The sequence below is a fragment of the Scleropages formosus genome, chromosome 3, assembly GCF_900964775.1.
Source record: "Scleropages formosus chromosome 3, fSclFor1.1, whole genome shotgun sequence".
In the NCBI taxonomy this organism is placed as follows: Eukaryota; Metazoa; Chordata; class Actinopteri; order Osteoglossiformes; family Osteoglossidae; genus Scleropages; species Scleropages formosus.
In genome coordinates, this window is record NC_041808.1 from 34,218,005 (window position 1) to 34,232,223 (window position 14,219).

At 42.3% G+C, this 14,219-nt stretch overlaps 1 protein-coding gene across 1 annotated transcript; it reads left to right on the forward strand.

The window, feature by feature from the left end:
* The first annotated feature begins 370 nt into the window (after window positions 1-370).
* LOC108922515 (galectin-3-binding protein A-like) lies at window positions 371-6,908 on the forward strand. The gene is given in 7 exon segments (XM_029250410.1): window positions 371-391; window positions 2,984-3,074; window positions 4,436-4,621; window positions 4,844-5,006; window positions 5,864-6,206; window positions 6,209-6,693; window positions 6,695-6,908. Coding segments are annotated over 7 exon segments (1,503 nt in total).
* The last annotated feature ends 7,311 nt before the right edge of the window (window positions 6,909-14,219 follow it).

Here is a 14,219-nt window from a genome sequence, read left to right on the forward strand (position 1 = left end):
CACTGTGCCCCCCATAGGGCTCCAGTTTGCTCCACACACACACACCACTTGTCCCATACGGGGTCACGGGGAACCAGAGCCTACCTGGTAACACAGGGCATAAGGCCAGAGGGGGAGGGGACACACCCAGGATGGGACACCAGTCCATCGCAAGGCACCCCAAGCAGGACTCGCACCCCAAGCGGGACTCGAACCCCAGACCCACTGGAGAGCAGGACCCGGTCCAACCCACCACGCCACCACGCCAGTTTGCTCCAAAGACCTAATATAAACATAAAAGACTAAACATTTTAAACAAAAATACACCTGTCCACTGGCATATCTGGAGGTTGAAAGTGTCCAATAGCAGGGTAGGGCCACAAAATGAGGTATGACTGATGTGCAGAAGAAGGTATCTCGGGAATTTACCCTACGTTCATACAAGTGTGCTGCACGAAGTATGAATGTACACTTCGTTACAAGCAGAAACATATTCACTTCTTTGAAATACAGCTTGAAAAAAGTGAACAGACACAGAATACCAGTATACAGCGTGTTACCGTGTGGTCAAGTCGTGTCATTAATGGAATAAAGACGAGCGAAAGGACTCGACCTCTGTCACGTGACCAACTTTTTCTCTTTGTTCGTATTCATACGACCAGAGCAGTAACCGAGGGAAAAGTCGCACTGCAGTTTTTACTTCATTAATTCCGATTAAATTTTAAAAATACACAAAGCACAGAGTACTTACACATCACCATCAGCAGATTAAAAAAATAAAGATTTGTACTCAGAAACAACATGAACTTACAAATATCAAACAGGTAGCAGAAGATGCATCCTCATTAAAAATGGGTGGGACAGCGAGTAGTGCTGTCCTCACGGCACCTGGGTGGCGTGAGAGGATGCGGGTTCGATCCCTGTTCACTCTGTGTGGAGTTTGCATGTTCTATGGGTGCTTTGGTTTCCTCCCACACTCCGAAGACATGCTGTTCAGGTTCACCCATAGTGTGTGAGTGACAGAGAGAGTGTGTTCCACTGATGAGTGACCCATTATAAGTAGTGTATCTAGCAGTGTAAATCACCTTGGTGAATAAGGTGTGTGGGCTCATAACGCCACATAGAGTTCATTGGAAATCACTTTGGAGAAAAGTGTCTGCTAAATAAACAAACATCCCCTTTGTAAAAGCTAGAAACTTGGATTTGACATACTATTAACTACAGGATGCGCACACAATGATCACAATTTACCAAAATACACAACTGCCAGCATCTTAAAACTCCCAAAGCCTGTGTATTTCTTAAAATCCATCCACTGCAGTATCATGGGGTTTAAAAACATAAGTGGAACAATAATGCATAACTTAAAAGTTACTCTAAAGGAAAAACACCCATACTCTGAATATATTGTTAAATAACCTTCAATCTATTTCTTTTTTGGGGGGAGAAATGAAACTGGTTTCTCTGGCTTTCAAGCCTTTTCTTCTCAACTTCAGTGGAATCGAAACTCGCACTGAGGTCAGGACCCCTGGAGAGGAGCCGCGCTCGATAAAAAAGGTTCTGAGACACTGCAGAGACCATAGAGAGGCTGCAGGGAGACTGTAGAGAGACTGTGGAGAGACTACAGTGAGACAGCAAGGAGACTGGAGAGAGACTGCAAGGAGATTGCCCAGACAGTACAACAGCAACACCCTGAGCGGTGCGTAAGATAACCTGTAATTATCCACAGTCATGGATGTGAAAACTGCTTCATCATTTTGAGTGGCATTTTATGGTTTAATAACGTAAACTTGTTCAGTGATGAACATTTCTTGACGTTTCGCCGAGGTCAGAATGTCTGTTGTTATCAAACCAGAAGCGTACGCTGTGCGATGGGTTGCCATGGCAATACTGCAGCCTTTATAGTTGACCTGTTTTTTTTCCTTTAAATTGTAGCTGTAGCGGTGCAGCAGGTAAAGTGCAGAAGGAAACGTAAAAGAAATTAAAAATATATTTAAGAAGCTTGTTCATAACAATCTTCGGTTTTTACAAGTAGGCTTGAGTGGCAACTTTTTGTGTGCTAAATGCAATTTTTTTTTTTTTTTTAATTAGGTTATGAGTTAAAAGACTTCTATGGGTTTATTTTGATTATGCATATTTATTTCACAAGTATATGTACTGCTACATCTGGACTTGGATAAGTGACATTTTAATAGGGTTCAAAGCACAGGTGTACATAAATTACAAAAAATTAGTTGTCTGTTATCTTTGAGTAAATAAGTGAATTTAACGTAATAGTTTTTAAATTAGTGTGGATGAAAAATTACAGCATAAATAAATTAATGATAGTTAATTCTTCTGCCGTTGGACCACAGTCCTGCTCTCCGGTGGGTCTGGGGTTCGAGTCCCGCTTGGGGTGCCTTGCGACGGACTGGCGTCCCGTCCTGGGTGTGTCCCCTCCCCCTCCGGCCTTACGCCCTGTGTTGCCGGGTAGGCTCCGGTTCCCCGTGACCCCGTGTGGGACAAGCGGTTCTGAAAATGTGTGTGTGTGTGTGTAATTCTTCTGCCTCTGTATCAATGTTTATTACTACTAGTAACAGTCATTTGACTGGGTTCTGTCTGGTTAAGTATGACAATATGTTAAACTATATTGAAAAACCCTCCAATTATTTCTACACTAATAAAACAGATATGTCATTACTATATACTTTATTGTCATATTTCTTGGAAATTTGGTTCCCAGCTTTATTCCTCAAAGACAATGGCCTGTTACTCATCAAAAGCATAAACATAAACCTAGATAGATAGATAGATAGATAGATAGATAGATTATGCTCCTCTTCCGGTAGTTGTATAGAATATACATAGCAAATGTATCAGCAAAAATATTACAGTGGCTGGGTTGGGTGGATTTCAGCTGTAGATTAGATGCCTTCATATCCCAAAAATGCACCCTAGAGTGAAAAGGGTATATTCTGCTAAAAGAGCAGGTTTTCTTTTCTTTTCTTCTTATTGTGGCCCACAGGTTCCTGACACAGGCTTTCAGAACATGATGATGTGCAGAATCGCTTCTTCTTCTTTGTCGCTTCTTCTGCTGGTGCTTGGGCTTTGTGCGGGTGAGTGTGACAAATGTCAACCATTGCCTACATGGTGCACACATGTGCTGTACACTGCTGCTGCTGGGAGAAGGTCTCCAAGGCTCTGCTCTACCTCTGAGATGCAGCCACACTGTAAGTGTTTACACAACTCAAAGGCAAACAAGCTAGAATCCATTCTTCTATTGTGCTGTGTTCCAGACACCGTTTCCTGTTCAAAGTTGGGTGGCCCATTGTACTCATTTATAAAAGAATTATAAAACATAGGTAACCATCTAATGTTTTGTTGTTGCACATTTTAACCAACTTGCTTCCCAGTCATTATCACAAGTTTTCCACATACTGTGATCAATACACCTCATTTATTTAGGTATGTGTGAACATACTTGGCAATAAAGCTCGTTCTGATTCTGATTAATTTGAAATTATACCACTGTGGTGTGTGCACGCGTGTGTGAATTCCTGAATGCATTTGATTCTGTTTTTTATAATCTCCCCCGTTCACCTCCTACCACCTCTTAGATTTAATCAGACACATGACAAATGTAGAAAGTGTGAATAAAACAACAGGGAAGGTGATGATCGTTAATTGTGTCTTCCGATCATTACAGAGGAGGGTACCATGAAGGCTTATGGCAGTAAAATGAAAGAAAACATTTATGATAGACCAAAGTTATAAAAGCGGTCGAATTTGACTTGAACCTGAGAATTAAATAAATAATTTTTTTAAAAGTGAGTTTGAATAAGTGGTCCGGCATTCCAAGGTGGACATTACCTTGCAGAACAGAGAAGAATAGAGGCATAGCAAGTTCCCTTTGTAAAATGCATCCACTGGGAGTCATAATTATGACCTTTGATTTGAGTACTGTATTGAGTACTGTATTTGTATAACTCTTCCCCTTTCTGTAGGGAGTAAAGTGGTAACATTGAGACATTGAGTATAATTGTATAATTATTATGTGCAATATCATTACTTCTTTCAACATTACTAGCAATATAACCATCCAATGTCACGTGCAATTGTTTTAAATTTTTAAATAAAAATGTAATATAAGGTGTAATATCATGTGCTGTGTCACTTTCTACCTTCTACTTTGCTTTTTTTTTTTTTTTTTTACTTTTATATTTAATTGTTGTGGTTAATCTGTTTCAGCAATCTCTGGCACAAGAATTTCCTTCGGGATGAATACAGTTTTATCTTAATATCTTAATCTTAATCTTTTCATACACTTTCTGTGTTTTTGTTTTTCAAGGTTTTTGTCCTCATTCTCCTCAGTATAGTCAGTACGAGAAGGAAAGTTTGCAGCAAAAGGTACAACAGGGTAGGAAGTGGGGAAGGGGACATTGACTGGTAGCTCTTACAGGAGATCTCCCTTCTGCAGCCGCTCGTGACGGGGATGTGAGGCTGGTGGGGGGCAAGCTGTCATCCGAGGGTCGGGTGGAAGTGTACCGCCTTGGGCACTGGGGGACGGTGTGCGATGACAACTGGGACATGGCAGAGGTGGTGTGCCGGCAGCTCCGCTATCCTGGTGCACGCTCTGCTGTTGCGGGGGGGACCTATAGACAAGGTGAGTCCTTTTCAGAAGCCACCGCTAAGAATGGTACTGTACATTCTTTTTGCCATGTGTTTCAAAGCAAAAGCCATAAAATAAAAGGGACAGCCTAGTATATGTGTGAAGCTAAAGCAACCCAACCCAGCTGGTCTGTCTGCAAGGTAAATGGTCTCCTGTCTGTCTGTCTGGGATGTCCAGAGTTCCCTTTCCATGCACTACTCTGCTCGTCTCTTGTAGGTGCTGGGAAAATCTGGCTGGATGACCTGAACTGCAAAGGGACAGAGAAACTGCCGTCCAGCTGTAGTTTTAAAGGCTGGGGGATCTCCGACTGTTCCCACAGCGAGGACGCAGGGGTCGCGTATGAGAAAAGTGAGCCCACACTCAATTCTGCCGGCCTCACGTTTCTGCACTCTTCGGGTCAGGGGATTTTTGCGCTCAGCTAACAAAACAAAATGCACGCTTTTTCATGGACATCAAGTCGTTCATTTTTTCTTCAAACTGATTTACGCTACCAGTCAAAAGTTTGAGTACATCCAGGCAATACCTCTATATGTGTAACCAGGTGCCCTACATCTCTGGGAACTGCTGCAGAAGACCTGGGAAGGCATACAGTATATTAGATAGTTTCCTGTTGAAACTTTTCAGTTGAATGCCTCATGAAAAAATGGCTCACAGAAAGTGTACTCACACTTTTCACTGGCTCTATGCAATTCTATCCATGTGTACAGTTGGTCCTGGCAAGTCCTACAACCCTGTCCCATTTTGGCTTGCACTACCATAATTTCGTTTCACGAGGGTGGCACAGCGAGTAGCGCTGCTGTCTCACAACACCTGGGTGGTGTGAGAGGATGTGAGTTTGATCCCTGCTCGGTCTGCGTGGAGTTTGCATGTTCTCGCTGTGTCTGCATGGGTTTCCTCTGGGTGCTCTGGTTTCTTCCCACAGTTCAAAGACATGCTGTTCAGGTAGATTGGTGACTAAGTCACCCGTAGTGTGTGAGTGACACAGAGAGTGTGTTTAACTTATGTATGGATGAGTGACCCATTGTAAGCAGTGTATCAAGCGTCAGTCACCTTGGGTGAATAAGGTGTGGGCTGATAACACTACATAGTGTTCATGGGAGAAAAGTGTCTGCTAAATGAAGTAATAGAAACATCTCTGACCTGTTACGTTAAAATGCATATTCATCTTTATATAGTGTTATATTGTTATATCCTATGTTCAGAACTAATGTCTTCAATCTCACTCTTGGGGTACAGGTACCTGTACACAAGCAAAATCGATGTCACCATCTCATCTGCCCAGTGCCTGCACCAGCTTGCCACTGACTACCAACTGAAGTGGCTGCAGGCAGAGGTCGGTCTCTTTTTCTCCTGGCTGCTCCCAGGAGACCCCACATTTGAGGCTCCGGCTGAGTTCTACAAGTATGCCATCCACACTGGGAAGAAGGTCCTGCAAGAAACCTGCTTTCAGTACCTGGCCTGGAACTGCAAGGCATTGATAGAATCCCCAACATGGAGTGGCCTGTCCTTTGGAACTTTCTCTGCCTTGTTGTCCCGTTCTGATGTGGTGGTGCCAGATGAGTCCTACCTCCTACAGGGTGTGTGGAAAGCTGGATCCTGGCACAGCGGGCTGCATCTGGTGTGGCTGTGCTGGAGGAGGAGGAAACTCTGCTGAGCTTGATCCGTTTCACTATGATTTCTCCAGAAAAGCTATATGACATCCAGGTCAACTCAACTCTATACGCAAGTCATAAGGAGTTGTACTGTGCTGGCTTGCTTCTGGGATACCAGTTCAATGCCGTGTCCTTCCTCAAGATGAGGAATCACACTGACATCAACACTAACGACTGCTTGCCCAGGATTTACACATCCAGCCCATGGAGCCTGGAGACAAACTTCACCTCCAGACAAAGTATATATAATCTGTACAGTCGATACAGCAATGTGTACTACAATACGGCAAAGTATTTTGATACCCCAGTCCACAACAGCGCTTTATTTAAGTCTAAGAATTTACGCTGGTCTACATACATTTTTCAAAGTCATCAGGAGTGTCTCAGCAATGGCTTTTTGTGTGATTCTGTCCCAGTGGTCCAGCTTTCTGGACAAACAGGATAGAGAAAAGACCATCCGCTACAGCAACAGGTTGGTCCTAGTTTGTGATGGTGAGTATGTCTTCCATGTCCAGGATTTCAAGAATGGCTGGGGTCTGATCCCTTCCAATAGCACAACAGGCCAAACCTATCCCTGCCACTCACAAAACTACCTGTATCGGTTTGTTGTGCGACCAGAATACATCTGACGGTCCACCTGTGGCAGTTGCTCAAAAGTTAAAATACAGAAATTGCATGTATTCAGTGCCTAAGGTCATATGATCAACCACAGCTATCCAAAATATATACTTAGCAATTTTATTAGCAGATCAAGCAATGTTTTTTTTTTCTTTTTGAATATTTTCAATAGCCAATAGCAGGAGAAATCATTGTATGTGTGTTTAGTGTGTTTGTATTGTTATAACATTGTGTAGCTCAGTGAAACTACTAATTTGAAGTATGAATAAACTTCTTTTGCAATCTGACAATGTCTGTGTCCTACACCTCATATCAAAAAGTTTATTGCAGTTTGAGGTTTTTTCCAGCAGACGACTCTCAAGAGCATTTCTTACACTGTATCCAGTACTTTATACTGTGATCTCAAAAAAGAAATGCTATCAGTGTCATATGAAACTGCTAGCCCAGTGTTTTTGGAGTTCGTACAGTAAACTTTACATTAATATCCTACCTTGGAGTAATTTAATAAGGCCAGCTTCTGCCTTTGTGACATAATGGAATTAGTTTTTCTCTTAGATGCTGTCGTGCTGTTGCTTTTAATATGACATTGTCATGACAGATTTCCACTTAGTGTTATATGTAATTGTGATGTCAAAAACAAATACTTTTCATTAATTTGTATGAGGAGGATATAATGCCTCTATCTTAGGAGAGAAGTGACCATTGGCAGGGGAAATTAATATTAATAGGGTTTCACTTCATTTGGTGGGGTAAATTGTGGCCTGTATGTAAGATTGTCTCCAGAAATGCAAAACTTTTAAATGTTTTTTTAAATTATTGTATCTTTAACATTTCCCCATCTGTGATGGACTGGCATCCCTTCCACCTGCCCTGCACTGTCCAAGAATTTATATATGGATGGATGGATGGTCATTTCGTGCAATTACAGTATATTCATGCAACTGTATGTTTCTTAAAATTAATGCAAGAACTGTCTTGGGGATGGGGGGTGTGGTGGCGCAGTGGGTTGGACCAGGTCCTGCTCTCTAGTGGGTCTGGGGTTCAAGTCCCGCTTGGGGTGCCTCGTGACAGACTGGCGTCCCGTCCTGGGTGTGTCCCCTCCCCCTCCGGCCTTATGCCCTGTGTTGCCGGGTGGGCTCTGGTTCCCTGCAACCCCATATGGGATGGGCGGTTCCGATAATGTGTGTGTGTCTTGGGGATGAATTTGCAATTTTTTTATCTAAATAACCACAGAACAGAACCGGGTCACAACACCACAGAGACTGAAATAGTATGCCACATACATACGGATAAATAAAACAGCACAAGTGCAAGAGGTTACAATATTTATCAGCATTTCAGTAGGATATCTGACCTACTTTTCCACACTTACAGAGTTAATATATTCCTATTCTGGTGAGGTGAACCTATAGCCAAAACATTTTCCAACAGAAAAACAGATTGTGTTCAAAGCCAAAGTCAGCTTTATTGTCATTCTGCCTATATGTGAGTTACACATACAGGAGAACAAAATTCTCTTTCTTTTTGGACTTCCATGCCACACAAAACATACAGTGCAAGACAGTGCAGTATGCAGGCCAGAGTCTGATGACAACGTATACAATTTCTAATATACGCAGACAATGTACACAACGCTAAAAAAAGATTTCTGTAAAAAATATACATATATATATAATATAAATGCAAAAAAAAGGCTATATGGGACATGAAATTGAACTCTACAGTGTGGCATGGTGGCACAGTGAGTAGTGCTCCTGTCTCCTAGTGCCTGTGTTGTGCAAGAGGTCATGGGTTCAATCCCTGCTCAGTCTGTGTGGAGTTTGGATGTTCTCCCTATGTCTGCTTGGGTTTCCTCCCACAGTCCAAAAACATGCTGTTCAGGTTTGCCCATACAGAGTGTGTTCCACTGCTGTATGGATGAGTGACCCATTGTAAGCAGTGTAAGTCACCTTGGTGAACAAGGTGTGTGGCTGATAACATTACATAGAGTTCATTGGAAGTTGCTTTGGAGAAAAGCATCTGCAAAATAAATACATATAAGCTAGATCAATTAAATAGACACTGGAGACTAGGTTGGTTTCAATAACTGGGAAGTGGAGAAACATATATGGTGTAAAATACACCATGAAAAGAATTAAGACCATATTAATTTAGCTTGTATTGTTATATGAATAATTTTAGACTCCCAACAAGGTGTAATGCAATAAGGTAATGTGTTATTTCATCACTTACCCAAACCATTGTACAATGTTGAGCATTTCAAAAGCTGAATAGTATACTGGACCAATTCCTCTAGGGCAATTCATACCACAGCCAGACCCACTGTAAATTCAATAACTTATTAAAGCATTGTGCTGCCTGGTAACAGTACTACTCAAGGAACATGGTAAATCATGTTAAAACATGAAGTACTGAGTCTGTCTGTATCTGTGTGTCATGGCTGGGTCTGGAAGGAAGCGGCGGACCCAAGTGCAGAGCGGTATACGTGGTGTCTTCGGGGAAATCCAAGAGAGGAGGTCAGAGATCAGGCGAATGGTATTCGAGGTGCGAACGTCGTAACAGGGAGAATCCAAAATGCGAGGTCGGTATACAGGCAAGAGGTCGATGATCATAAAGAGGCACAGGATAGTGGGTACAAGGGACGGGATCGGGGAAGGCGTTCGGGAACAGGAAATGGCTAGAAGGTCTCAAACGAGGAGGCTGAACAAGGTTCCGCATCAGCTGTTGGTCTGACGCAGCCTTTTATGCTGCAGTCTGCGTTGCGTCCCAGGTGTTCCGTGTCGGCTCGGAGGTGTGGGCGTTCCACTGTGAACTATATTTGTTGATTAACATCACATCACAGATGACCAGTGAAGATACTGTCCTTGCGTTCAGACGCAATAAAGCCCACAGACAAACCTGGGCAGGTCCAGGCAGGACTCAAGCAGTAAGAAGTCCCCCCATGGTGATCAGCACTCTAGTCACGGGAAGAAGGACATGGATCGACAAGGGCTTCTCAGAAGTCAACTTGTCATTCTACTTGACGTGAGAGTGACACAGGCGAGCATGTAGACTTGTGTGTACAAGCCCTCAGAAAACAGCTGATTAGATGACGAGCTGTGATCACACGCTGCTTCTCAGCATCTCAAAATGTGTGGGAAAAACATAGCGGGATGTGAATGGCTTCCTCCCGTGTGACTGTGTCCTTCCCTCGACCGCCTATGGCTCTTAGCCACATACCTCATGAAGCTGTGAAGCCTTGACTCAAAGCATCTCGAACAGAAACTTCCAGAAGATCGGCCTGAACCCAGCAACCCTAGGCTACAACCATGTCCTCAGGTCGCTTTGCTCTCTGGCGTGAATTCTGACACAAATTTTTCTACTTTCTGTATTTTAACTGTAGAAGTTTTCTTTGCATAAGCATAATACTGATTAAGCTATACAAAAAGAAATCTTTAGCAGGACTTTTGTAACTTCTGTACTCTACACTGTTCCTGTCTCTCAGTGCATTCAGGTACAGACACACAGAGGAATACAAGTACGAAGGTGCGGAGACACGTAACCAAAGACAAAATTTCCCACATGTCCATGTGTTCCTACAACAGAGCAGTATAGACCTGTACAGCATTGAGTAGTAGACATTTGCTTGCCCAGGACAGAGCCAACGGAGAAGGTGGGGGTAGATGCCCTTCCTTTGTGTGTAAACAGAAGCTTGTAAGTAAATAAAAATGGGCCTTATGGCCTACAAATGCAGCAGTAGAACTGCTCCCAGATATCTAAAAGACTTGATCATCTGCTACATCCCAACCAGACCACTATGCTCTGCCACATCTGCCTGCTTGGTGTTCCCACACACGAAAGTTAAAGCACGGAGGTTTTCGGTTTTGGCTTAGATGTGGTGGAACGACCACCGCCTCTCACTCGGAACTGCTGAATTTCTGTCCAGATTTAAAAAAGGTCTTAAAACTCACCTCTTCCAGACTCACTTCACCCATGATCTCTTAAGTTCATGTAAGCTATAAATGTTCATGCACTATAACTTTAAGATGATACCCGCATAAACCTTTACGCAGCTACTCCTGTAATGTAATGTAAATGTTTATATGTATCTCAAAAAAAAAAATTAATTATTACAAGGAAAGCAATAAGGGGGCATGGTGGCGCAGTGGGTTGGACCGGGTCCTGCTCTCTGGTGGGTCTGGGGTTCGAGTCCTGCTTGGGGTGCCTTGCGATGGACTGGCATCCTGTCCTGGGTGTGTCCCCTTCCCCTCCAGCCTTACGCCCTGTGCTGCTGGCTTAGGCTCTGGCTCCCCGTGACCCTGTATGGGACAAGCAGTTCAGACAATTGGTGTGTGTGTGTGTAGGAAGGAGATCAGGAATTGTGGATATTCTGATAAAGTTTTATGCAGCTACTCGTGTGATGGACATTGGTTCATATGGTGGAAAGAAACAAACTAACTGTACTTAAGAGTCACACGTCTGCATCTAAGTGTCTCTTTCTGCTAATGTAATAAACACATTGTATTTTCTATGAGATGTACGTGCCACTTGAAATTCCACATTTACTTTACAAGAACATTTATTTTAAGAGCACAACTGCCTGAAAGGAGACAACAGTTTAATGTTTCTTTCTGAAAACAAATTCCGTTTTAAGAGAAAGGTAAAATTTTATTGCGACACAAAGGACAAACAGACGTAGATTGTGTAACCCGTGGTGCCCTCAGGAGCTGCTGACAAACTCATGAGAAGGATTTCCTTTGCTGTGCGACACATTTCCCGCTCGCAGATCCTACGCACATTTGTGGAAGGTGAGATGAGAGCTTCCAGCTCAGGCCTGTTGGGATTCCTGGGATGACTCCTGGTCCACATGCCTGCAGTCACAACATAGTGGCTGTGGTGTGATGTGGGACAGGACGACTAAAAGAGCCAGCAGACCAAAACCTCTTACTTGGGATGTCTCATTTCCTTTCATGTGTTTAAGTGAGCTCACCCACGTGCGTATTAAATCTAACATAAGCCCATTCAGACAGGACCACTCCTGTATGACTGGTCATCCACAATCTCCCCTTAAAAAACCACAGTGAAAGGAGAGTAATAAGCATAGGAAGGAGGTGAATTATTGCATAAATACAAATAACTGTTTCATACTTTGGGTTGATTTACTAATATCTGCTTTTTATCATTTAGCAACAGAACAGAACAGCTATGACTCAACGAGACTGCAAAAATATACATATGTAACGTACTAAAAGGGCAAAAGGTTACAGTATTTCACAGGGGTGATTATGTAGCACTGAGAAGTTCCAAAAGGGTGTCCAAACATTCATTTGAATTATCAGACCCATGGGTCAACCACATATTTATAGAGGGCTATTCTGGTGGGACCATAGCAATACTGTAAAACATTCTCTTGCCTAATATTTGAGTAATTACCCTACATTGTATAACTTCATCAAAAATAAACTAGATTTTTGTGAATTAACACATTTCTTTATTTAGCTGTTGCTTTTCTCCAAATTACCTTACACCTTTTTACACAGGTGGGCAATTTTACTGGAATACAATTCTGAATAAAAAATTCTGAATTTTTAATAAAATATGGATCTTAACCGCCTTGGCTGATGTGAAACTGACTCCATGCCAGCCCAAGATTCTACTTAACCTGGAACCAGCTACTCATTTGTTTAATTCCTGCAGCCAAACAATAAAATATCACATTCAGTAAAGAAGCCCCACCCATTGGTTGGGAAAACTTGGAAAGTTTTATTCTGGGCCTTTTACTGCTTTCAAATGAATCTTGAAGTTATGACAGTTAACTTCTAAATTCATCAGACAAGTAACAATGGAAATTTTGCAAGAGAATGCAGGAGGGGTAAAATATTGATTCCAAGAATGTTAATTTTCCCAAATAATGAAACAGGAAAAAGAAGCTCATTTAGCATCCATTGACCTTTTGAACTTGTGTTGAACAGCAGATATCTAGCAGGTGACTGTGATCAGTGGTGACAAAAATTCCCAGACACCTAAAGCCAGAGTTTGCAAGTTGGAAGGTATAGCACAAATTAGAACTAGGACTATTCAACTTTATTGCCAGAGATTTAATTTTATAGATTAGATTGTTAAAACTCAAAAGTTTATTAGAATACCACCTTTGGAACTGCTGGAATTGATGTTCCAGTGTTTTTCAAGTGGCTTTCTTCCTGTTATGTGTTAGTATTAATTTACACTTTTATAACTGTTTAACTCAATTACTTTTGAGAAAGATCTGGCTTTTCTCAAAAAGGTACTGCGCTGCACTCTGTTACTTGCATATTGACCTTATAAATGTACATTAACACTACTGTTCTCATTGAATGGTTGATAAAGCTGTCGCCGAGGATTCAGAATTTTTTATGAACTTGACATCCACGGTAAAGGAAAACTTCCCCCAACAATATTTGTGAAAGGCTGCTGAGGTCATACGTAACCACAAGTCTAAATCCAATGGAAAATTGCAGAAAAAAAAAAGGACTGGAGAACACAGCAGAACTTAAGCCAAGCATGATGTCAGTGGAGAGACAATGGCATGTAGAAAGTGGAGAGCTTTCTGAAAGACTGCTTACAGGCTCTTCTCATTTTTTACATCTCATAACAAGGAACATAGCGCACTTTCGCAAAAATATCCGTCTGTGGGTGGGTCAACACCACAGCCCTTCTCTGGGAACTGACTCTCACCACAGTGACACCAACTGGTTTATGAAGGGTGGGGTGGCAAGGGATTTTAAATGGAGTATGATACATTCTGCTGTCCAGTTACAGTTGCTGTTTCCTGGGCAAAATGACAATAGACTTAACTGGTACTATTTAACAGATGGTGTCATGCATTTATTGGCCTTGGTGCCGTCTGTGTCTGTTGGTGGATATGTCATCAGTACGTTTCCCTTAATTCCTTTGTAGCACGGAACAGCAGAAGGTGGAGGGATCACACCTCTGGAAATTACCTGTGTCCAGTTACCATGCCTTCTGCAGACCTGAGTGTGTTACTGTGCCTCCTGATTGCATACTGAAACCCTCTTTTCACAGAGAGAATAGGCTGGTCGGTCATTAAAGAACTCATCCTGAGACCCCAGTGCTGAAGTTCCAAGAGCCTGCCACCTGCCACTGTTTGTTTTGTATTTTTTTTTTACCGGTGCCAAGTCTTGCAATTATTCCTGATCGCAATCCTGTCTCGGAAGAAACTCCGCACTTGAGCGTGATTTCAAAAAAACGTTCTCTGAAACAAATTCAATTCAATGTATTTTTATAAATTGGGGAAGTGTCACATACGGCTTTTGCTCTTGGGCATACTATGGCATTTTGTTGGT